Source organism: Xyrauchen texanus, chromosome 3 (assembly GCF_025860055.1).
Source record: "Xyrauchen texanus isolate HMW12.3.18 chromosome 3, RBS_HiC_50CHRs, whole genome shotgun sequence".
In the NCBI taxonomy this organism is placed as follows: Eukaryota; Metazoa; Chordata; class Actinopteri; order Cypriniformes; family Catostomidae; genus Xyrauchen; species Xyrauchen texanus.
Genome location: NC_068278.1, coordinates 48385538 through 48410253, shown reverse-complemented (window position 1 = coordinate 48410253; position 24716 = coordinate 48385538). Strand labels below are relative to the sequence as shown.

General features: G+C 40.2%; 2 protein-coding genes across 3 annotated transcripts in view; one reads left to right on the top strand and one right to left on the bottom strand.

The window, feature by feature from the left end:
• Window positions 1-17693, top strand: part of LOC127622438 (unconventional myosin-Ih-like) — a 32685-nt gene extending 14992 nt beyond the window's left edge. Inside the window, exons 3-28 of the mRNA XM_052096548.1 lie at window positions 2965-3080; window positions 3173-3371; window positions 3452-3532; window positions 5216-5335; window positions 5507-5574; window positions 5655-5760; window positions 5942-6022; window positions 6156-6247; window positions 6779-6873; window positions 11514-11560; window positions 11697-11777; window positions 12278-12383; window positions 12558-12675; window positions 12756-12869; window positions 12969-13045; window positions 13126-13194; window positions 14065-14149; window positions 14917-15079; window positions 15205-15288; window positions 15371-15464; window positions 15559-15614; window positions 15707-15842; window positions 16840-16910; window positions 17036-17133; window positions 17217-17316; window positions 17430-17693. Of these exons, the coding sequence (XP_051952508.1) occupies window positions 2965-3080; window positions 3173-3371; window positions 3452-3532; window positions 5216-5335; window positions 5507-5574; window positions 5655-5760; window positions 5942-6022; window positions 6156-6247; window positions 6779-6873; window positions 11514-11560; window positions 11697-11777; window positions 12278-12383; window positions 12558-12675; window positions 12756-12869; window positions 12969-13045; window positions 13126-13194; window positions 14065-14149; window positions 14917-15079; window positions 15205-15288; window positions 15371-15464; window positions 15559-15614; window positions 15707-15842; window positions 16840-16910; window positions 17036-17133; window positions 17217-17316; window positions 17430-17456 (2484 nt within the window). The 3' untranslated portion in view covers window positions 17457-17693. The remainder of the gene's footprint in view (window positions 1-2964; window positions 3081-3172; window positions 3372-3451; window positions 3533-5215; window positions 5336-5506; window positions 5575-5654; window positions 5761-5941; window positions 6023-6155; window positions 6248-6778; window positions 6874-11513; window positions 11561-11696; window positions 11778-12277; window positions 12384-12557; window positions 12676-12755; window positions 12870-12968; window positions 13046-13125; window positions 13195-14064; window positions 14150-14916; window positions 15080-15204; window positions 15289-15370; window positions 15465-15558; window positions 15615-15706; window positions 15843-16839; window positions 16911-17035; window positions 17134-17216; window positions 17317-17429) is intronic.
• An 85-nt stretch (window positions 17694-17778) lies between these two features.
• Window positions 17779-22572, bottom strand: LOC127626167 (BTB/POZ domain-containing adapter for CUL3-mediated RhoA degradation protein 3-like). Of its 2 annotated transcripts, none has more exons than XM_052101765.1 (7): window positions 22507-22572; window positions 21337-21550; window positions 21061-21230; window positions 20820-20906; window positions 20673-20725; window positions 20354-20549; window positions 17779-19518 (listed from the first exon to the last, which is right to left on the bottom strand). In XM_052101765.1, the coding sequence occupies exons 1-7, from the start codon at window positions 22507-22509 to the stop codon at window positions 19300-19302; spliced, it is 942 nt and encodes a 313-aa protein (XP_051957725.1). In that variant the 5' UTR covers window positions 22510-22572; the 3' UTR covers window positions 17779-19299. The 2 variants fall into 2 exon arrangements, with proteins under 2 accessions (XP_051957725.1, XP_051957733.1); XM_052101773.1 differs by having other exon boundaries at window positions 21337-21546; window positions 22507-22567.
• Window positions 22573-24716: the final 2144 nt, after the last annotated feature.

The following is a 24716-nucleotide window of genomic DNA, read 5'->3' as shown; positions in this document are numbered from 1 at the left end:
GCTGGAGGGACAGGCTTTATCGTGTCCTTGTGTAAAAGGGTTGCGATTTCCGCTCGCAGGGTGTTGCCGTTCTCGCTGTGCACCGAAGTGAAGCAGATGCCACTGAAACGGGGCGAGCGCCTGGTGAACTGAATCGCGTTGCCGAGTCAGATGGTCCTGGCCAGCCAGCTCGATGGGTTGTAAAGCGTAAGCGACACGTCCAAGCTCAGAGCGGGAGGCACTAAGGGGACGATCACATTTTACGTACCTGGAGGGGCCTCGCAGCGGGGGGGAGCAGGTAATATTATGTCGGGGAGCAAAGTTGCGCCCAGAAAAAGTGCTGAGGGAAAACTCAAAGCAATTACCTTGCCAGACCAGAACGGTCGGGGTGTGGCAAAAAGTTTCCCTGCCGGTCCTCCACCGGGGGATGGAGTGGTCTAGAGGCCAGCTCCATAGCAGCCATCTCGCTCCCTGAGTCGATCATCTCAGGAATGCTTGGGAGCCTTTCGTGTCCACGAAGGGGTTCGTTAGAAGGGGGCATCAGCTTCCTGCAGGGAGCTCTACACTGGGGCCTCTACAGTAATGAGGAGGCATGATGAGTTGAATGGCCTCTGTCTGTTTCTTCACCGCTGAAAACCGCTAGGCGAAGTCCTCAGTGGCATCGCCGAATAGGCTCAGCTGGGAAACGGGGGCGTATCCCGAATCTCGACCAGCCCAATGCTCACGGCGGCCCGGGCAAACATGCGTGTCGGCCTCAGACTGGGTGAGCAGACCTGAAGGTGGCAGCCCAGTCGAGTCCTATTCGTCAGACGCCGCAACGCTGTCCGATGCAGCGGCAATATTCTCATCCAGCTCGGCGGGTCCAAAGGAGATATCAGACTGGCTGTGGGGGAAGCCGTTCTCGCAACGGACACGGACGGGGGCAAATGAGCGTGCTGGGGGGCGGGTGGTTCGTGGGGATTAACCCGGTGTGGCAGGGCGGAGGGTGGGGCCGGGTCGTGATTCTACATATCCCGGTCCCTTATCAGGCTAATCAAGCCTCCGAGAGGGATAAAGGCTGACTGCGGAGGGTTGTGCGGAGAGAGAGATAGTTTACGGACATGTCCGTCATGTGTGTGTTTTGTGTCTTTTAAGTTTATGATTAAAACTATTATTTATATTGTCAAGCTGGTTCTCGCCTCCTCCTTTCCATTGAACTTTATACCCGGCGAAACCGCGCCCGCTGCATTCCCCAGATCGCGTTCATCGCCAGTTCTCGCAATGAGAACATGAACCATCCATATACACTGCCTCAGTGTGATCGCAGCCCAGACCTGTGAGGCAGCGCCCATGACCGTCAGAAGCGGAGAGATATCTGCAGCATCCAGGAACTACACAAAGGTGGAAAGGCATCTTTAAAAAGACGCATCTTTAAAAAGACATTCAACGCCAATGTGTATTGCTCTAATAGATACATTTTTACTCTTTATGAGGGTAATGCTCTTTTAGAAGCGCTGTCGAAGCGCCCAGGGGCGTAGTATGCACTGCCGTGCAGAGGAAGAGAAAAGCCACTGGTAATGCGCCGTAAGATCCAACTGCTTTGCTCTGGAAGAGGTGAGTGGAACAGTAGTGAACGTCAACTTGCTGATCACACAACTGCTCAGCTCTGAAGAAGAAATCTGACTAAACAGATGCACAATTCCTTCATTTTATACCCGTATGTCCGGGGGAGGGACATGCAAATTCTGTTCGCCAATTTCTCATTGGCCTTTTCTCAAGTTCAGTGGTAACCGAGGCTCTCAGAAGAGACCCCTAGTGTCACTGCAATCGACACAATGTTGAATGAGTGAAAGAAGAGGAACTGTACTTAACCCTCCTATTCTGATCAAGTAGGGCTGTATGTTTTGCACTCTGCATGTTGAAAAGTCTCACCCCTTCATTTCTGTGTGTGTTTTTTCTGCACTGTGGCTACCGTAATTTATACATTTTATTTGACAAATAAAAAAAATTGCTCTGTTATTTTTGTTATTCCCATTCATTTCCTATGGTCGGAAAATGTGTCAAAGGTGTTGCTCCTTTTTTAAATCTTTTTATGACCACTTAGACTTATTGAATCAAGTCCTATTTTTTCAGATGTCTACTGGAGGAAGGTCACAAAGTCTTGTACTGCTCAGATAAAAGAAACAATGTTTTTACATTTTTGTCAAAAATGACCAAACAGAATAGGAAGTTTAAGAAGCAAAATTGTAAAGATATTACAGTAAGACTTGTTTTCAGAGAAAGTCTTGAATTTAGTTTATTTATCTTACACCACTGGTAAATTGTTTATGTTCGTTTTAAACACAAATCTATCCAAATATCTTCTGGTTTATGCTTAAAACAACAGAAAAAAATTGTAAAGTATTAAAGGAGAAATATAGATAAACAAAATTCAAAAAAATATTAAAAGTCTTAACATTTTGCTGAATTTTGCTTCCCAAGGAAATGTATCTTGTTTTAAATATATTTTGATATTATTACAGGAAAGCAAGACAAAAATACTGATTAAGCCAATAACTTTGTGCAAAAATTGTTAACACTTTACAATAAGGCTCAATTTATTAACATTATTTAATTTGATACCCAAATGCATTTATTGCATTGGGTATCGCTAACAATGAACAATATTTTTTAAACAAAATTGATTCTTCTTTGTTCATGTTAATTAATAAAAACACAATTGTTCATTGATAGTCCATGGTAGTTCATTAACTAATGTTAACATATACAACTTTTGATTTGTGTATTAATATAATAGTGAATGTTCAAATTAAAATTAACCAAGATTAACAAATGCTGTAAAAGTATTTTTCCTTGTTATTCATGTTTAAAATGTAGTTAACTAATGTAAATAAATGGAACCTTATTGTAAAATGTTACCCAAAAATGTTATTGCTATCTTTCATTATGCTCATATCCCAAACATATCAAGTACAAGTTCAAGTCAAAACATCTTCATATTCCCAGACTTACATAGGTACTTTGCTGATATCCATAAACCCATACAAAATGTTGGACATCTACACCAAGAAGCAGATGGATTTCTACATGGGGGTGAACTTCTTTGAGCTTCCACCTCATATGTAAGTGTATCAGCTTTACCTTCCTTTTTTAGTAATTAAAACATTGTTAAAAATATATATATTTTATTAACATTTTCCTTCATCCTCCCCAGCTATGCAGTAGCAGATAATGCATACCACACCATGTTAATGGAAGCCAACAACCACTTTATTCTGATATCTGGGGAGAGTGGAGCAGGCAAAACAGAGGCCTCCAAAAAGATCTTGCAGTATTATGCAGTGAGCTGCCCTAGCACCACTTTGCTAGACACTGTGAGAGACTGCATGCTCATGTCCAACCCTGTACTAGAGGTCAGTCCAACAATAATCTTCTCTAAATCTAAGCGTTCACAATGTTAGGCATACTGTACATTTATCAAATGTGCTTTTAGGCCTTTGGAAATGCAAAGACAATGAAAAATGACAACTCCAGTCGTTTTGGGAAGTATATGGACATTCAGTTTGACAGCCAGGTATGCATTCTGCTTATAATAAAGTGACCCATTTCATCCCATCTATTCTGCTTTTTTGCTATCATCTTTCCCATTGTTTTGTTGTTTTTGTCCCATCTTGAAGACTGTTGCATGTTAAAGAAGATTCACACTTTTATTTATACTTAGGGGGATGCTGTTGGTGGCCACATCCTCAGCTACCTCCTTGAATATATTTGAAAATATTCAAATTTTCTGAGATTCTGAATTTGGGGTTTTCATAAGCTGTAAGCCATAATCATCAAAATTATATCAAATAAAGGCTTGAAATATCTTACTTTGCTTGTAATGAGTCTATATAATATATTAGTTTCACCTTTTAAGCTGAATTACTGAAATTAATGAACTTTTGCACGATATTCTAATTTTTCGAGTTTCACCTGTATATGCGATTAATCACGATTAATTAATCGGGACACCATGTAAATAATTTGATTAAAAATTGTAATCGATTGACAGCCCTAAAATATATATATATATATATATATATATATATATATATATACACACAGTATATATGTGTGTGTGTGTGTGTGTGTGTGTGTGTGTGTGTGTATTATAATCATTATTATTATAATTTTTTTATCTGAGTGTGTACTCTGGCTTTGGCCACAGGGATGTTTGTTGGGGTCAGGGTGGGGATTATGAGGGGAAGGGAAATAATGGAGTTTAAGGTGGATAATGGTTGACTCTGTACATGAATGTTTTGCTTTGTTATGTGTAATGCTTGAGGAGCAACCAATAAAAAATTTTTTTAATTATAATATATATAGATATATATATATATATATATATATATATATATATATATACTACCGGTCAAAAGTTTTGAAACACTTGAATCTTTTGATCTCAAGGCATATGCTTAAATGTTTGAAATTAGTTTTGTAGACAAAAATTATAGACAATAATTGTGCCACCATATTCATTTATTTCATTATAAAAGTACAATTTAATAATAATAAAAAAAAGTTTTTGAAATTGATGACTTGGACCAAATAATAAAGAAAAGAAGCCAATAAGTGCCCAACATAGATGGGAACTCCTTCAATCTGTTTAAAAAGCATCCAGGGTGATACCTAAAGAAGTTGGTTAAGAAAATATCAAGAGTACATTTCTGCAAATTCAAGGTAAAGGGTGACTACTTTGAAGATCAAGTCAAGTCAAGTCAAGATGCTAAAATATAACACGTTTTGATTTATTTTGGATTTTGTTTAATCACAACAAAATTCCTATAGTTCCATTTATGATATTACATAGTTTTGATTACTTTACTATTATTCTAAAATATGAAAGAAAAAAATTATTATAATAAAGAATGAGATAGTGTTTCAAAACTTTTAGCCTGTAGTGTGTATCTTATTTATTGACTGAATACGTGGACTTGTTAATTTTTTAAAAGCCAAAATGTGACCAAAATGATGAAAAACAAATCAAATATAATTTTATTTATATTTATATAATTTTATTATATATTTAAAAGAGAATTTCTTTCATATGTAAGCAAAAGGGCCATCATAACCAAAATATACTTATATGAATGGATATCCAATCGAGAGCTTGTGAATCGGAATCGAACCAGTAAATCAATATCAATACCAGTCCTAAAACTCACCCTAGTCTTTCCTGAAGGAGGACAATGATAACTGTCTCTCTGGCTCACAGGTCCTCAGTCCATTCACTATAGATCATGCTGTCTATGCGAGAGATGCCCTGGCCAAAGCAATTTATAGTCGTACCTTCACATGGCTGGTCAACAAGATCAATGAGTCTCTGGAGAATAAGGTAGGAATGCAGAAAAAGTAATTCAAATGAATATTTACGTTTGGTTTCTTTTGTTTTAAACAATGGTGGAAGTATACTGTTGTTGCTTTTGACCAAATTCTACCATGAAGAAACTATGTCTAAGAAAAATGTATCTATGCCTTACCACGATTTTCATGTTTTGGTGTTCAGGATTCAAGCAGGAAGACAGTCATTGGATTGTTAGACATCTATGGCTTTGAGGTATTCAGTGTGAACAGGTACGTGTTATGAATGAAGTGCCATACAGACAGATGTTGGCAGACTCTTTGTTTTAGTTTGTGTATGTGTGTGTGTTTAGCTTTGAGCAGTTTTGCATAAACTTCTGTAATGAGAAGCTACAGCAACTCTTCATTCAGCTGACGATGAAGGCTGAACAGGAGGAATATGAAGCAGAAGGAATTGGGGTGGGTTAAACTACGTCTGATATTTAAACCCTTATGGTAATATTTACAATTTAAACAATCATTGTTGGAGATTCCATGTTATTTTTGCTTGGAGACCCCTATCAAACTCTCCCTATCTGTCATGATATCACTTATGCAATGAAATCCTAAGATTGCAGCATTTTCTCTCCATGTGTTTTAGTGGGAGCCAGTGCAGTTCTTTAACAATAAAATCATCTGTGACCTGGTGGAGGAGCAGCACAGGGGAATAATTTCCGTGCTGGTATGGAATAACGAGTAGCACACTGTCAAAAAGCAGCAACCTAAACACAGGAAATAAAAATAGCCAGATAGCCTATCCTTTTCTCTTCTGTAACACTTTTTGAAATTCTTTATTTTTGCTGTTGGAATTTCAGGACGAGGAGTGTCTGCGACCAGGTGACGCTACTGATCTCACATTTCTCGAGAAGCTTGAGCAGAGAATGGGAAATCATCCCCATTTTGTGACGTGAGTTTGTGTTTAACAATTAATATTAAGTTAATAACTCAAAATTGCTTGGATACAGTTTAATTAAAGTAATTCAGCACTGCTGGAAACTATCAGTAGTTTGACTCAACAAAGCACAACTCTAATGTCAAAGAATCAGCCCAGCTGTGTTGTATGTGAAACTGAAGCATTTCCCCCCCTGCTTTGGCTACTGTCTCTCTTAAGCCTTTTATTGACTGACAACCGTGTTGATAGAGCCCAGGACTCAAAGCGATTGTGATGTTGCATTACTCTTTATCCAGATCAAATACAAATTGAGTACCTGAATTACTGAATGTGTGCCAAGATCTTAATCTCCCAAAAATTTAACTAATTAAAATGTAAGGATTTTTAGAGTTAAAGGTTCTAAACACATTTGACATTCTTTCTTTGGTGGAACACAAAAGTAGATGTTCTAATGCCAAACCAGAACACAAATGTATTATAAAAAAATGATAGGATATCATTCTGTTCTTTTGAGAGCATTTTCTTGAACTTTTTCCTGAACTGAAGGCATAAGTTGGCTGATAAAAAGACACGCAAGACTCTGGAGAGAGGGGACTTTCGTCTTCTTCATTATGCAGGAGAAGTGACCTACTGCATTGTGGGTAAGAGATGCCACAGAAAAATCCTGGCTATGTTCGAAATGGAATACTGTTACGTCTGAATAATGAGGCTGACGAAGAGATGCGGATCCAAACGCAGTTAGAGTTTATTTGATAACAAAACACTAAATGAAAAAAAGAACAACCCACGATGGGGAAAAGAAACATAAACTAGATAAGGTAATCACGGTAGAGACAAACAGGGAACAAGGGAGAGACGCAAACATCAGGCAAACATCAAACAACGATCGACAAAGACAGAACAAAGACACGGGGTATAAATACACAAACATGGGATAGGTGGCCAATGAAAGAACAGAACTCAAACAAGATAACAAGGTGATTAACAGAAACCAAAGGCAAATTAACAAGGGCAGGTGTAAACAATGAACAGTGAACACGAACGCTAACAAGGACTATGGAATTACATAAGGGACTAAAGTGAAAACTAAGAAGTGCAAAAGTGACAACAATGGTAAACAAGAGGGCAACAGTGAAACGAGACAGGGTGGACTATGGAGTTAAATAAGGGACTAAAGTGAAAACTAAGAAGTGAAAAGTGACAAGATGGAAAACAAGAGGGCAACAGTGAGACAAGACAGGGTAATCGTTACATAGCCCCCCCTTTAAAGATCGGATTCCAGACGATCCTAAAAAACACATAACAAAAGACAAAAGTCCATAAGAACAACATGAGGGCACCAGGGGCAAACAGACAGTACAAGTGGGCACATAGGTTGACAGGCAGACCAGGGGGGAACACTGGGCAGGCAGGAAATCCGGGGGCAGACAGGCAGACCAGGGGGGGCACGAGAACAAGGAGGCAGTCCAAGGGGCACAGAGGGCAGGCAGGAAGTCCAGGGGGGGCCACGAGGGGAAATGAGACAGTCCACGGGGGCGCAAAGGGAGATGCGACAGTCCATGGGGGGCACAAAGGGAGATGAGACAGTCCACGGGGGCACAAGGGACAACCAGGCAGTCCATGGGGGCACAAAGGGACAGGTTTGGGAGGCCGGGGTGGTATCGACCGGGCGGGGACAGGTTTCAGTGGTCTGGGAGCTGGCCATAGGGCAAGGACAGGTTTGGGGGACCAGGGTGGAGGCCAATGGACAGGGACTGGGTCAGGAGGCCTGGGGGAAGGCCTCAGGACGGGAACAGGGTCAGGAGGCCTGGGTGGAGGCCACCGGACAGGGACCGGGTCAGGAGGCCTGGGAGGAGGCCACAGGATAGAGGCCGGCTTCCGTGGCCTGGGAGGTGGTCGTGGGCCAATGGCCGGTTCAGGGGACCTGGGAGATGACCACAGGGCAAGGGCTGGTTCAGGGAACCTGGGAGGTGTGGCCACTGGGGGAGCTGGCGGAGCCGTGTGAGGCGGAGCCAAGGAGGACCTCTGAGGTGGGGCAGTCGAAGACTTGGGTGGCGGTGCCGCAGGAGGCATAGGCAGGGCCGCAGGAGACCCTGGGGGCGGAGCAGTAGAAGGCTTGGGAGGCGGCGCCGTGGAAGGCTCGGGAGACGGAGCCGAGGGAGGCGATGGCGTAGAAGGCTCAGAAGGCGGCGCTGAGGGAGGCTCAGGAGGCGGAGCCGAAGGAGGTTCTAGAGGCGGAGGCCTGGAGGGCTCTGGAGGTGGAGCCGAGGGAGGTGGCGCCGTAGGATGCTCTAGAGGTGGAGCCCTAGAAGGCTCTGGAGGCGGAGCCGTAGGAGGCTCGGGGGGCGAAGCCCTGGAAAGCTCAGGAGGCGGAGCAGAGGGAGGCTCTGGAGGCTCAGGAGGCGGAGCTGAGGGCGGTGGCGCCGTAGGCAGTTCTTGAGGCGGAGGCCTGGAAGGCTCCGGGGATGGGGCTGAGGAAGGCACAGGAGACGGAGCCAAGGAAGGCTCAGGAGACGGAGCCGCAGGAGGCTCGGGAGGCGGAGCCGCAGAAGGCTCGGGAGGCGGAGCCGCAGGAGGCTCGGGAGGCGGAGCCGCAGGAGGCTCGGGAGGCAGAGCCGTAGGAGGCTCTGGAAGAGGCTCGGAAGGCAGAGCCGTGGATGGCTCGAGAGGCTTGAAGGGTGGAGCCCTGGGAAGCTTGAGAGGCGGAGCCCTGGAAGGCTTGAGAGGCGGAGCCCTGGAAGGCTTGAGAGGCGGAGCCCTGGAAAGCTCGGGAGGCTTGAGAGACGGAGCCCTAGGAGGCTCGAGAGGCTTGAGGGGCGGACCCCTGGTAGGCTCGAGAGGCTTGAGAGGCGGAGCCCTGGAAGGCTCGAGAGGCTTGAGAGGCGGAGCTCTGGAAAGCTCGGGAAGCGGAGCTCTGGAAAGCTCGGGAGGCTTGAGAGACGGAGCCCTGGAAGACTCGAGAGACCTGAGGGGCGGAGCCCTAGGAGGCTCGAGAGGCTTGAGGGGCGGACCCCTGGTAGGCTTGAGAGGCGGAGCCCTGGAAGGCTCGAGTGGCTTGAGAGGCGGAGCTCTGGAAAGCTCGGGAGGCGGAGCTCTGGAAAGCTCGGGAGGCGGAGCTCTGGAAAGCTCGGGAAACTCGGATGGCTGAGCTCTGGAAAGCTCGGGAAACTCGGATGGCTGAGCTCTGGAATGCTCGGGAAACTCGGATGGCTGAGCTCTGGAAAGCTCGGGAAACTCGGATGGCTGAGCTCTGGAAAGCTCGGGAAACTCGGATGGCTGAGCTCTGGAATGCTCGGGAAACTCGGATGGCTGAGCTCTGGAAAGCTCGGGAGGAGGAGCCCTAGAAGGCTCGAGAGGTGCTGGCTCTAGGATGGGCACGACCACTGGCGTTGGCTCTTGGACGGTCATGGCTACTGGCACTGGCTCTTGGACGGTCATGGCTTCTGGCACTGGCTCAGGGACGGTCATGGCTACTGGCACTGGCTCAGGGACGGTCATGGCTACTGGCACTGGCTCAGGGATGGTCGAGGCTACAGGCGCTGGCTCAGGGACGGTCGAGGCTACAGGCGCTGGCTCATTGACGTTTGAGGCTAACGGCACTGGCTCATTGACGTTTGAGGCTACAGGCACTGGCTCGGGGACGGTCGAGGGCTCAGGCTCGCTCACAGTGACATGCGTGGGCTTTAGCTCGCTCACCGTGACATGCGTGGGCTCTGGCTCGCAGACCGGGGCTGGCGCGGGCCGGGAGGCGGAAGCCCGTCTTCTCTCCTCCTCCGGCAGACGCAGTGGGCCGCGCTGGCTCATGGAAGGCGACTGGCGTGGGGACGGGCTCGCTGACAGGTGGGGCTGGTGCGGCAGGAAGCGCCAAGGACGATTGGGGAGTCACCACAGTGGGAGGAGAGGTGGAATCCTCCTCGGCGAAGACCACGGTGTAGGGTGAGCCGCAGACCAGTAAGGTCGCCTCCAGGAAGTCGTGGAGAGTCCAACCAAGCGTTGCCGGGCGCAAACGCTCCCTGAGCTGAACCGTGTAAGGTGTCCCTGAAGAAGACCACCAGGGCTGAGTCCGAGAAGTCTGTGAACTTCGCCAGCGCGAGGAAGTCGCTGATGTGGTCTTCAACAGGGCGGCCCTCTTGTTTGAGGTTGAGCAACCGGCAGTTGGCCCGTATAACTGCTGGATCCATAGTGGTCGATCGTTCTGTTACGTCTGAATAATGAGGCTGACGAAGAGATGCGGATCCAAACGCAGTTAGAGTTTATTTGATAACAAAACACTAAATGAACAAAAGAACAACCTACGATGGGGAAAAGAAAACATAAACTAGATAAGGTAATCACGGTAGAGACAAACAGGGAACAAGGGAGAGACGCAAACATCAGGCAAACATCAAACAACGATCGACAAAGACAGAACAAAGACACGGGGTATAAATACACAAACATGGGATAGGTGGCCAATGAAAGAACAGAACTCAAACAAGATAACAAGGTGATTAACAGAAACCAAAGGCAAATTAACAAGGGCAGGTGTAAACAATGAACAGTGAACACGAACGCTAACAAGGACTATGGAATTACATAAGGGACTAAAGTGAAAACTAAGAAGTGCAAAAGTGACAACAATGGTAAACAAGAGGGCAACAGTGAAACGAGACAGGGTGGACTATGGAGTTAAATAAGGGACTAAAGTGAAAACTAAGAAGTGAAAAGTGACAAGATGGAAAACAAGAGGGCAACAGTGAGACAAGACAGGGTAATCGTTACAAATACTAGCTAAATACTGACTAAATACTGCATAGTACTGTATATACTGAATGCCTCCTACTATTTTTTTAAATAGTACTTGTAACAGAAGGCAGAATTACACAATAAAAAATAAAAACTGAATTAAACTACAATGTTTTCTAAATGATCTCATCTCATTTCATGTATGATTTAATGAGTGGCGTCTAGTTATCATCTTTGAAATATACATTTTTCATCCAATTTTGTGTAAACATTTTCAGCAGTCATATCAAATAATGAGTCAAGAAAGAGATGTTAAAAAATGATGGCTTTTGGTAAATGTATTTTGCACTGTTTATGTACTGTATATATACTATAATGTATACTGCAGCAATAGTAAAAGAAGTATGGAAGTATGCTATTTTGAAAACATTCCCTATCACATAGCCTATTTACAGGTCACTACAGTTTTGAAAAGGTCAGACTTGCTCTCGCATTCACTTAATATTGAGTTCTTTCCATGTTTTCTATGATCTATTTTCTCCCTTTTTTATAACAGGCTTCATCGACAAAAACAATGATCTTTTGTACAAGAACATCAAAGAAGTAAGTGCAGAGGTTGGATGAAAGGAAAATTACTTTAAAATAGGCCACTTAATAATTAGGTTTCTCTTATTTTCTGCCCTACAAAAGTTATTGTCTGTAAACAGGGATTACATGGTCACGTGTGTGTAACCAACAGGTGATGTGCTTGTCAAAAATCCCAATAATACATGAATGCTTTCCAGCCACTGAAGCAGACAGCAGGAGAAGGCCTGAGACAGTGAGTTGACTGGCTTTGTTAAAAATATCATACTAGCTGCTACAAAAGTATATACTGCATGCTATATGCTCTTTACTGAAATATACACAACCCCCCCATTGTGTACATTTCATACACAATGGCAATTCAAAGTGCTTTACATAAAAATGATAAAGAAAAACCAAAATAAGACTGAATGATTATGATATTTTAAGAGCTACAGGTTTCTCTAAAACAAAATCTAGAATATATAGTATGTCATCTGCAGACACTCATACCTTTTTGAATTTCTCACTGAAATCAAACTTCTCTATTGTGTAGAAGAGGTCAAACACTGTCTCTGCATCTAATGAAGGTAAAGCCTCAGTAGAAAGGGAGGATTTGTATACAATGTTAAACAATCATCTAAGATTCAAAAAGGAATGTCTGATTCCAATAAACCCAGTCTGGTCTATATAAATGATGGATGGTAGTATGGATACCAGCCATTAATTCATCTGAATTTTGAAATGGATTTGTAGGTGGCCACTCAGTTTAAGAACAGCCTACTTCGACTGACGGAGATTCTAACAGCTAAGGAGGCATGGTATGTGCGTTGCCTCAAGTCCAATGAAAATAAGCAGCCAGGTGAGAACATATTGCATGAAACTTTAAAAAACATATGTCTGTTAAGAATTTTTTTTTATCCAATACATTTCTTTTATCTAATGCAATTAAATTCATATGTGTGGCTTAAGTGTCCAAAAACCAAATATACTGTACGGTATGTAGTGTCTCTTAATCATACTTTCTTCATCACAGGCAAGTTTGATGAAGTCCTGGTGAGACACCAGGTGAAATATCTGGGCTTAATGGAGCACCTGATGGTCAGACGAGCTGGATTTGCATATCGGCGTAGATACGATGTCTTTCTACAGAGGTAGACTGAGTCAAAATACCCTCATATCCACAAATGTGACAGCTGGTAGCTTGTAAATTAATTTTATGGATGTTCCTAAGGTATAAAGCACTTTGTCCTGTCACTTGGCCCCACTGGAGAGGTGTACCTTCAGATGGGGTGGAAACACTGGTGCAGCATCTGGGCTACCAGCCTGATGAGTATAAAATGGGCAGGTTAGAGCTGTTTCATGTTAACTTATGTTAATAGTAACAAATCAGCATCAGTGTTTCATCACTCGGAGTTGAACCGTACATGTTGTGTCTTTCTCTAAGGACAAAGATATTCATACGATATGCAAGGACACTTTTTGCCACTGAAGACGCTTTTGAAATCTGCAAACATGAACTGGGTAAGCAACAGAGACCTCAGAAAAAGAGGCACATTTTTAACATGGTATTCTAACCATGTGCTGTTGTTTTGCTTTTACAGCTACAAGAATACAGGCCAAATACAAAGGCTACAGGGCCAAAGGAGAGTTTAGAAAACAGAAAGAAGCCGGTGAGCAACAGTATATGTTGGTTTTATTTAATCCAGTATTTTTTGTGATGCAATTTATTTTATAGAATATTGCAACATACTGAGCACTTTATTAGGAATACTATGATCCTAATAATGTGCTCAACATGGTCTTCTGCTGTTGAAGCCAATCTGCCTCAAATTTCAATCACTGCTATCACTTTGTACATACTGTACACACACACACACACATATATATATATATATATCATTGTCTATTTCAATATATACTTATATTTTCTATTCACTTTTTATTTTTCATCTATTTGTTTTTATTGTTATCTCTGTCTTGTTGTTGTATTGTTTTTGCACTGGAAACTTCTGTCACCAAGACAAATTCCTTGTATTTGTAAGCATACTTGGAAATAAAGCTAACTTTGATTCTGATTCCGAAAATTGTACAGAGTGGTTATCTGAGTTACCATAGCCTTTCTGTCAGCTCGAAACATCATGGCCATTCTCCATTGACCTCTCTCATCAACAAGGCATTTCCATCCGCAGAACTGCGAGTAAACTCTAGAGACTGTTGTGCGTGAAAATCCCAGGAGATCAGCAGTTACAGAAATACTCAAACAAGCCTGTCTGGCACCAACAATCATGCCACTGAGATCAAATTTCCCCCCATTCTGATGGTTGATGTAAACTTTAACTGAAGCTCCTGACCCGTATCTGCCAGAATTTATGCATTAATCTGCTGCCACACGATTGGCTGATTAGATATTGAATGAATAAGTAGGTGTACAAGTGTTCTTTATAAAGTGTTAAGTGAGTGTAAAGTCTATTTATTTGAGCATTTGCATTTTTGTGTGATTTTGTTTATTTCAAGTTCTTTTTTGGTAACATTTGTCTTAGCTACAAAAATTGAGACATGCTGGAGAGGGGTGCAGGCACGGAAGGAGAGAGAGCGCAGAGCCTGGGCTGTCAAAGTAATTAAAAAGTAAGTAATATTAGTTAGTAAGGCAAGGTAATTTTATTTATATAGCACATTTCATTTACATATGAATGATACAATTTATTTTAAAACCAATTAAGAACAAGAAATTACATTAAAAATTTATACATTTAATTAAAAAAAATACAAACATTTTTTAAATGAATAAAAAGAAAATGAATAGAGAAATGAAATGATGCCGTGCAGTCAGTATGTGCAGCACAGTGCTCAGTCAGTAAATTTTCAATCTGTGTTTAGTGATTAGTAATTGGTGATGCTTGCATAGTATTGCACAATCTTTCTATGTGACATAAATGTATACTTTATACAATGTATATCATATAATACTGTATATGATATACAGAATATACATACTTTTCTATATTTTCCACTCAAATTTATCTCACACATTTGTGCTTCATGGACATAAAATAATTACCTACCTCAAATTGTGTGGCTTTAGTGTGAAGTGTGATATTACTTTTATAGAGATAGATTGAAATGTGTTACATATTATAGAGACTTGCAGGTGTTTTTTTTTTTACTTTTGGTAGTAAGAAACTGCCCAGCAATGCCCTAGCAACCACCTAGAACACAATAGCAATGCCATACAAACCACTCAGAACACCGGAGCAACTACTGAGCATCTTAACAGGCCAGTTCCAAGCACAACTGATATATTCTTAGAAAATTTTACAAATCGAATATTAATAAGTGTTGTTTACTCCATTCCTCTTTATAACCTGTTTTTTTTTTTTTTTTTATCTGTGCAGGTTTATCAAGGGCTATATGACACGTCATGAGGCAATAACTACAGACAACACAGAATACCTGGCCTTTGTCCAACAGAGCTACCTGAATAGACTTAAAGATAACTTACCAAAGACCGTATTGGACAAGACAACATGGCTGACACCTCCCCCAGTTGTGAAAGAGGTATTCAAGTTCTCTGCTGCTAAAATCTGAAGCATTCGACATATAGTACATGCATACTTTTTAAAAAGTATGATTTTTTCAGTTTGGAAAAGTCTTTTGAGAGCTTGAGATTGTTGCGTTTGTAGACCTCAGCAATTCTGCGTCAGCTGCACACTCGTATGTTGGTGAGGAAGTATGTGCGGGGAACCACATCACAGAAAAAAGCACAGGTCACTATCACTGTAATTGTGTGCCTTTAAATGATCATTTTAGCTTGTTTTATTTTGTTGTTGATCTTGTTGTCTCTTACAGCTGCAACAAAAAGTAGTAACCAGTGCCATCTTTAAGGGAAAGAAGGAAAGCTATCCTCAGAGCATCCCTGTGCCTTTTGTGGACACCAGGATCAGTCAGTACAGTATTTACTACGTATGCTACAATTAAGTCAATTTTTTTTTTATCTCTAAAACACTTTTTTCCCCCACCCCAAACACGCTGGTCAGATGAACAAGACATCAATATGAGGGTTCTTCAGACTATACGACATGAACGTATCAAGGTAAATCACACAATGCCACACTAACATCATCCAACCAGAAAAGAATGAGCTCTCTCTACATTACATCACCTAAACACCTTCTCTCTCTGCAGTACAGCATTCCTGTGGTGAAGTATGACAGGAATGGATTTAAACCCAGACAAAGGCAACTTATTCTTACTCAGGCTGCTGTGTACCTGGCAGAAGAAGCTAAGATCAAACAGAGGGTGGACTATGTTTCTCTAAAAGGTGATCACGTTAGTCTCTTACAAGACATGCATACAATGCTCAGTGAAATAAAATACATTGCACCACTTCCATTGTTTCTTATAGATGAAGTTCCTTTCGTAGCATCCCATATTTGTATGTAGTTGTGGAAAAAATCTGTTAAAATGCTGGGTTATGTGCATGTTGCATTGTACCATGGGTGTCACTTTGTTTTGAAAAGTGGTGGAAACATGCTGATAGTGACGTCATGAAATCATGAATATTAATAAAGTTGTGAACTAACGATTTCAAATAATCTTTTACTGTTTTCATAAAGTCATTCTTGATGGCCAATTCAAGTGCTCCAATAAATATTTCACATTCACAATTTGAAAACTTTATCACTATATCTGTAACTATTTGTCCTGGGATTTTGTTAGTCTTTGGATAAATACATGGATCAAACATTGGTTACATACAGTGACTGGTTGGTCTCGTGGCAATGTTTTCGCCTCTAGTACAAGGAGTTTCCTGTTCTAATATACCTGCTGTACTGTAACTAAACCAAGATTACATCTGTACATCAGTTGATGTATACTGTATCATGAATTGGGACACATTTGTTTGCATTTTGCTTTGCGATTTAACTGGACAAGAGTACGAGCTGCTGAACAGTGGAGCGAGTAGAGATCTCGCCTGTGTGCATGAAAACATATCGCCACATGCTCTCACTCAATGTAACTTATAACAGCCGCAACGAGCACTCCTCATACCATTCAAAATAAAATATTCAATCACCAGATCAGCACTTATTATAACACACACAAACTAAATGTAAACTCCTGCTCAAGAACTTGCAATGTTTCTCTGTATTAGACACTTACCTGGGTAAGTCTATTCCAAAAAGTGGTAGGGACAAAATTGGCCAAGGCAAAAAAGTAGTAGGGACATGTCCCACCTATAAATGACACCTGTGTAACGCATTTATTTGGAAAGTTCAGACGTTTGAGTTCACATCGAGTTGTCTGTATTTGAGCAGGTGTTTCTGTCAGTAATCTGGGCGACTCCATCATGATCCTCCATGTTACTTGTGGTGATCCAAAACAGAAGGTGAACAAGCTAAAACATAAATTTAACACTTCTTTTTTATGTTTAAGGACAAAGTGTTTCAAAGTAGAATGTTTCTCAAATGTGTGTATTTGCATGTAGTAATGTTGTTCTTTTCTCTACTTAAGGGGGACCTGGTACTTCAGTGTGACCACTTGTTTGAAGTTTTGACCAAACTGGCTATGCTTGCAAACAAGCAGAATAACATCAAGGTGGTTCAGGGAAGGTAAAGAAGCTGACGTAACCTGTTGTCCAACCTATAATAATGGTCATCTGGGCACAAAGTGTCAACATCTGATTCTTTCACAGCATAAAGTTCGAGATCCATGTGGGCAAAGAGAGCTGTGTTGACTTCAGCACTGGACAGGAACATATGGTTTATAAAGGCAAAAATGGAAATCTGATGGTGGTAAGGGACATATTTGTAATTATGATATGTTAACATTGTATCTTTACTGCATAAATCATGCAAAGCAAAAACAATCTTTACTGTAGTTTATAAAAAATAACGTATTATCAAAGGTGTCTCCACGGATCAAGTTTCGATGATCTGAAGGAGGTCTCGGAGTCTGTGTATATTTCATGAGGGAAACTCTGGGAAGAGGATATCTTACTCCAACCCCAACCCTCTCACACAACCTTTAGACTTCTAAGAGCTCAGTATATGAAAATCCTACTGAATTTGCTAAATAATTATTGCAAAGATCATCAAAACAAAATTTGTTGTCAGATCACCATTCTAGCAATCACATATCTATTTCTGACAAGCCACAGTGAACAATTGGTTTAATTACATGCTATGTTGCTGAGCCATATTTATAATATTTTTTTTATACCAAGACAAACAGCAATAAAAACAAATCAAATGTAGTATGGTCTAAATTTGTAGAAATCTTTATTTGTGATAACATGTGTATAAATAAATTCTATGTAAAACATTTTGATGTGCACATCTGTACAAACAGTATACAGATTTAATCATTTTATATTGTTTAATACACCTTTAATAAAACTCTTAAGCACAAGTAATATGGGATACTACGCACCGCAGTAGAGGAGAGCTCTTACTCCTATACTTCCTGGAGCTTCTTAGATGCAGTCAGATCTCTTATTAAACTCTCATACTCCCATTACACACATACATACAAACACTTCTGATTACATGTTTCTTTCCATGCCAGTTGGCTTTCAAAATTCAGAAGCATTATTAACTTGATTGAAAATATATACAGTGCACTGTATTCAGTTCTATCACATTCAATCATTCAATCCCGTTCACTTTTACTAAAACTAGCCTAATAGTTGAAAGAAACATGGTGACAAGAGTTTGGATTATATTGAAGTGCCTCATTTAAATGAGCGTAGACACCATAACATCTTACTGCCCTCTATTGGCTACATTGCATATGTTATTTAATAAGACCTCTCAAAAATCCAGCATGTACAGTCAATAATCCTTTGAGATTAATCAAATTAATCTTGCAAAATATTTTGCACAAGAATAATAATTAAGGACAGTTTAAAAAAATGCATATGACACTCCTGTAATGTGTAAAAATATTTATGTGGGAGTTCTTAATCAGGTTCTGCATTTATTTATGAGAATAAGACATTGTTTTTGCCCTCTTCTTCACAGACAAGACTGAAGACAATTTGCAAAACTCAAATCAGAATGCATCGCAGTCGCCGGCTTCAACACTTCAATTTAAAGCAAGAAATGCAAAAAACAAAACAAAAAAGGAATAAACTCATAAGCTACACAAATCAAACAGATATAACAATACACATGGAAACACAGTATCTACCTATAAGGCAACAAGTAATCCTACAGTCTTCACTCACACAGAAATAATACAGTAAATAATGACACACCATTAAAATGGACATAACAGAAACACTAAATAAGTGGAAATGCAAGCACTTCAATTATACTACTCATTAACTGCAAGTCTACAGTTAAATGGCAATTTCACTGATCAAATATTTATTGGAATTTGCTCTAAAAATAGCAAATAGGGCAAAATGTTCAGGGAATGCAGTAAAACCATTCATCTGTTGTACACGTTTGTTCACACACTCTAACCACACTCTTTTTAGTAAGGTCCTCAAAGTGAACATACGTTAAACATCAATGCCACAACCTTTTGCCACACAAACAGCTGAAGCATGCTGCCCTAAATGCTATATCCATACTTCAATGTGACCTAGTGAGGTATTAAACACTAGCTATTCTTGGAATATCCCTTTTTCTCTCTTTCTCTCTCTCCAAGGAAGCAGAATCAATGCGGTATAAACAGTCTTACTCTTAACTGATGTATCCGTGTGCAAATAAAGGGGTGCAACTGAAGCACTGGTGGGTGTTAAGGCACTGAAAAGGGGTGAAACTGCAGGGTCACTGGTGGTGGTGAGTGCGGTCATCAGGCCGCTTGATGTGGATCCTCCGCACCCTTTCAATACGTTCTCTCTCTTCATCCTCATCAATATGGTGGGAACGGCCTGCAGCGCCCCCTGTGGCCTCCAGCAGTGCATTGTCAGGCCCACGGCCATCTTGAGACTCGTAAAGCAAGATGTTGAGGGTCTCTTCATAGATGCGAGCCTCTGGGAACTCAACCTGTGAGGGAGGGTCAACAAACAAGGGAGTTACATAAGAACTGAAGCCTTCTTATAGTTAAGGACAAAGTCCCAAGTCTTTTTAGATAATAGCTCTTTGTATGATCACTCAGAAAAATTAGCCATCATTAAAGGCATAGTTCACCCAAAAATGAAGATACTCTCATTTACTCAGCCAGATGTGTATGACTTTCTGTCTTCTGCAGAACACAAACAAAGATTTTTTAGAAGAATATTGCTGCTCTGTAGGTAAATGCAAATACAGTGAATGGTGCCCAGAAATTTTAATCTCCAAAAAGCACATAAAAAGTACTCCATATGACTTCAGTGGTTAAATCCATATCTTCAGAAGCAATATGTTAAGTGTGAGTAAGAAACAGATCCATAATAGAGTCATTTGTACTCTAAATCTCCACTTACACTTTTACATTCTTCTTTTGTTTTTGTTAATTCATATTCTTTGTGCATATTGCTACCTATTGGGCAGGGAGGAGAATATATAGTCAAAAAGGACTTCAACATTGATCTGTTTCTCACCCACACCTTTTAAATAACTTCTTAAAATATGGATTTAACCATTGAGTCGTAAAGACTACTTTTATGCTGCCTTTATATGCTTTTTGATATTTAAAGTTCTGGCCACCATTCACTTTAATTGTATGGACCTACAGAGCAGCAATATTCTTCTAAAATTCTTCGTTTTTGTTCAGCAGAAGAAAGAAAGTCTTATACATCTGGGATGGCATGAAGGTGAGTAAATGATGAAAGAATTTTCAATTTTGGGTGAACTATCCCTTTAATAAAAGTAACCGTATGAAGGACATATGGCAATTTACCTTGGTCTGCTTCTTCTCAGTAGCGTAGACGATTGATGTGCAACACACCTCTGCGATCTTCCTGCCCTGGCCGTAAAAGGACCAACAACAAATTTCATCGCCAATCACATCCTTGATGAAGAGCACTCGGCCGTTAAATCTCAGAGACAACTTGTCAAAAAGCTCAATGTTCTTCAACATGTTGTCATCAGAGTTGCTAAAAAGAAACAGAGCCAATACATCAAGCAAAAACTGAACAGTAGCCTCACATCTGCAAGGCCATTCTCTATCCCAGAGCATTCCAATAACTCACTACTTTAAGCAATTAAGCCCATCTCACCTTGTATATGAATATTTATTGTTGCTCCTGTTGTAAAGCAGTTTGACTGTAGGCTGACAATAGATAGAAATGTGTAAAGTCATGGTTTTACGATGTAAGCAAACAAAATTTCATTACGCTAAAAAAAGAAGCTTAGAACATTTGTACCTTATTGGCAGTGGAAATTAATCTCTGCTCCTCCTTAGATGATGTAACCAATGGAACTTTACAGAATGGTTCATAGGCATCTTTGTTCTGCAAACATTTGTAGAATGAAGACCAATACAGAAATTTCTATACCAAATAATATTGCTAATCTAGAGAATAATTCAAAAGAAAAAGCATTCAATATACAATTTATTTGTTGAGCATGTAGTATTGACTCTTATAGTTGTAGCTGGTACTCTACCTGTAATGCCGCCTGACCCTCATCCACAAGCCCCTGCACCAGGTAATACTTTGCCTCTGCCAGCAACTCCTCTGTCTCCCTCCTGCTCTCAGGTAGAGGGACGACCCCATCCCTCAGGTAGTTCAGGATGGTCCCAAAGTGCTTCCCACATCTGTCTATCAAAATCCAGCCTGAGAAAAAAAAAAGTTTGAGACATCAACCTATAAAACAGTTCCATACCAATCCATACTGTTGATTATACTATTCAAACACAAAAACAGAAGCAACTGCATCTACCTTCACTATCTGTAAGGACCTCCATACGGCCACTGAACATGGCCTTCAGCATGGTGTCCTGCTTGGTTAGGGTCTGCATGGTGGTGTAGTACAGCGCTCCCCCAACATTCAACTTCACATATTTGGAGCTGGGACTGGACCCCTTGAAGGAAGTGGTCCGTGTTGTAGCTGCCGGCACAGCCGAGCTCACCACACTTTCTCCTGACATCTCTTCCTGGAAATCATAAGGAAATGGTGACATACAATGACAATATAAGGTTTGAAAAACACAGGACACACATACAAACTATTTTCTACTATTACACAGACATGATAGCCTAAATAAAAACTCCATACATGCCTTCATACTTTAGTGTGTTAACGATGAGCAGTGTGTCAACAACAGACGATGAATGGATGAGTAAATAAGAATAACATAATTATACAAGTTTAAAAAAAAAACATTTTAAGGAGAGGCGCTGCATTTCACATCACCTATTAGGATGTTTATTTATTTTTTTTAAATCACATGAACATATGGATTGATCCATACATTGATCCAGATTACTTTTAAAGACTATGTAAGAACAACAAAACGTCATCTCTCATTCAATGAATAAACTAATACCACATTGAGACTGATTTCATGACGTCACTTCGTTTACATTTATGCCTTACATTTTATCCAAAGCGACTTACAGTGCTCTTATTACAGTGACAATACCCCCAGAGCAACCTGGAGTGAAGTGCCTTACTCAAGGACACAATTGTAGTGGCTGTGGAGCTCGAACCAGCGACCTTCCGATTAACAGTTATGTACTTACTTTAGCCCACTACGCCGCCGCCGCCGCCGCCGTCACCACCGCCACCACCACTCCTGGTGGGGCCTGCTGTGATGTTTTCACTTAACCATATTAGACTTCAACGTTATTGTTGGTGTGCATATACATAATAAAGAACTGAATTAGAAAAAAAATTAATCGTTTGATTTAAAATTACTCATCAGAAACATGATTAGGGGAGCTACACAGCTAAATTAGCAAAGTAGCTTGTTCTCTCCATTACTTAGAAAACAATAACGCAGTTACTTACGAAAAGCTAACAAATACACGACGAAGTAAATCATAAACACAAACGAATCGACTAAATCGAAGAAATTAGGTGAAATAAAGCAAAAACGCCCATATTTACCATAGAAATTCCCCGACTCTTTCGGGCCTCCTGGAACGGTTCTGGAATTAGATCACTTCCGATGGCAACCCGGTCTCGAGCACGAAGATGTAAGTCACGCGCCTCACAAGCCCTTGTACTTTTTAATTTTTTTTTGTTTTTAATATACAGGGTTGGGGAGTAACGGAATACATGTAACGGGAATACGTATTTAAAATACAAAATATAAGTAACTGTATTCCACTATAATTACAAATTAGAATACAGTTACATTAAAAACGTATTTTGATTACTGAAGAAATTACTTTGCATTTTATTGTCATTTGTTTCATTTAATATTTAGTTCTTTCAGATGGAAAATATTTATCCATATAAATGATGCTATCCAAAGTGAATTTGAACAGCAGTGAAACACTTTCTTAGGATGTGTTACATTCATACGAGCAGACAGAGAATTAAGTTTGATGTAAGTTTGGAGCACAAGAAATAGAAATAAACCTTGTGTAAATTGTCAGCTTTACACTAAGCTAATATGCTATTTATAGCCATTTTACATGCACATGTTACCAGGCACAATCATATTTTTTTATCAATAAAATTCATGTTGGATCATAATTTCTTTTTTTCTAGTAATACCTTTGATATTAGGGCAAAAATCATATTCTTGATAATAATGTTTGTATTGTTTTCCTGTAAACATATCTAAAAATCTTTAAAACAAGATCAATTTGATTTATCTTGTTTTTGAAACAACACTTCTTGACCGTACTTGAACCGGCTTGACGGTATAAATACGAGTGGTGGAGGCGTAGTGAGCATAACTGTTCATTAAAAGGTCGCTGGTTCGATCCCCACAGCCACCACAACAGGTTGCTCCGGGGGGATTGTCCCGGTAATAAGTGCGCTGTAATTGCAAAGAAGAGAAACATAGATGATTATGTACATAAATAAATGTACAGTATATAAAAGGAAAATCTAGTTACTTAGAGTTTAACTAATATATGTATATATATTGTTTTGTTTTTTATTTTTAACAAAACTGAGGGATGTTAAGAGAGATCTTAATTCAATAAAATAAAAAAGAAAAGAAAGAGGGCAGCATGCAAACTTATGTTTATGATTACAAAAATTGGCTTGCAGGATAATGAAATTGACTATATATTCAAATGGTTTGTTTGTGGAATTATTATAGTAAAAAGTAATGTCTTATTTTTATGTAGTACTGGCAGGATCAAAGTGTGAGCTCAGATCCAACCAAATTTTTTTAGCTACCGGGCACTCAAAAAACAGATGGGGAGATGTCTCATCAACATTTCTACAAAAAGAACACAAACTATCAATATTCACGAATTTTTAGATGTCAGAGTTAACAGGATATATTTTGTGTAGAATTTTGAAATGTATTTCTTTGACCTTGTTGGAGATACAATATTTCCCAGGTAAAATCCAGGCCCTGCGCCAATCTATGTCCCCTACAAAAGAAGCCCAAAATAATTATCCCCCTGGTATAATTTACTTTCTTTGCTGGATTATCTGTCAAACATGTTTATTAGCACACTTCTTATCTAAAAGATAAATTCCTTCCAAGAGCAAGGCAGACCACATTATGTCTGTATTCCCAGGACAAAAATGAAGGTGATTTTTAATTAAGAGTTTAAATCCTGACAGAACTGCTCTAATTAAATTATTACATTTTTTGAAGGGAACTGGGAAGATATGGTAAGTCATAAATTGTTCGTAATTTAACAAATTGCCAGAGTCATAACATATGGAAAAAATACTGTTCATATTATTCTGGAACCATAATGAAAAAGAGAGGTTTGTTTCTGACAGTAATGTTTGAGTTGTTCCGAAGAAGTGTTTTGTATGGGGAGAAACCAATGGACAAAACGGAGCTTCAAAGCGAGGAGGCTCTGCTGATGAAATCTGGACTGAGCAATATGTAGTTTATAAGGTGAATAGTTAGGAGGAAATAAATGCCATCAACTTTACTAATTAAGGAATTAGGTATGAAGGACCAAATAGATTTTGGGTTAGCTAGACATCTCTTGATGAGAATTTTAAAACTGAATGTGAATTTAAAAAAACATTATATCAGAAAAATCTATGACATCAAGACCTCCGAACGCTCTGCTGTTAGAAAGAACCTCCTTTTTTAACTTATGAGATTTATTATCCAGAAGAAATCTAAGAAGGTCCAATTAATTTCTTTAATAACCATGTCATCAACG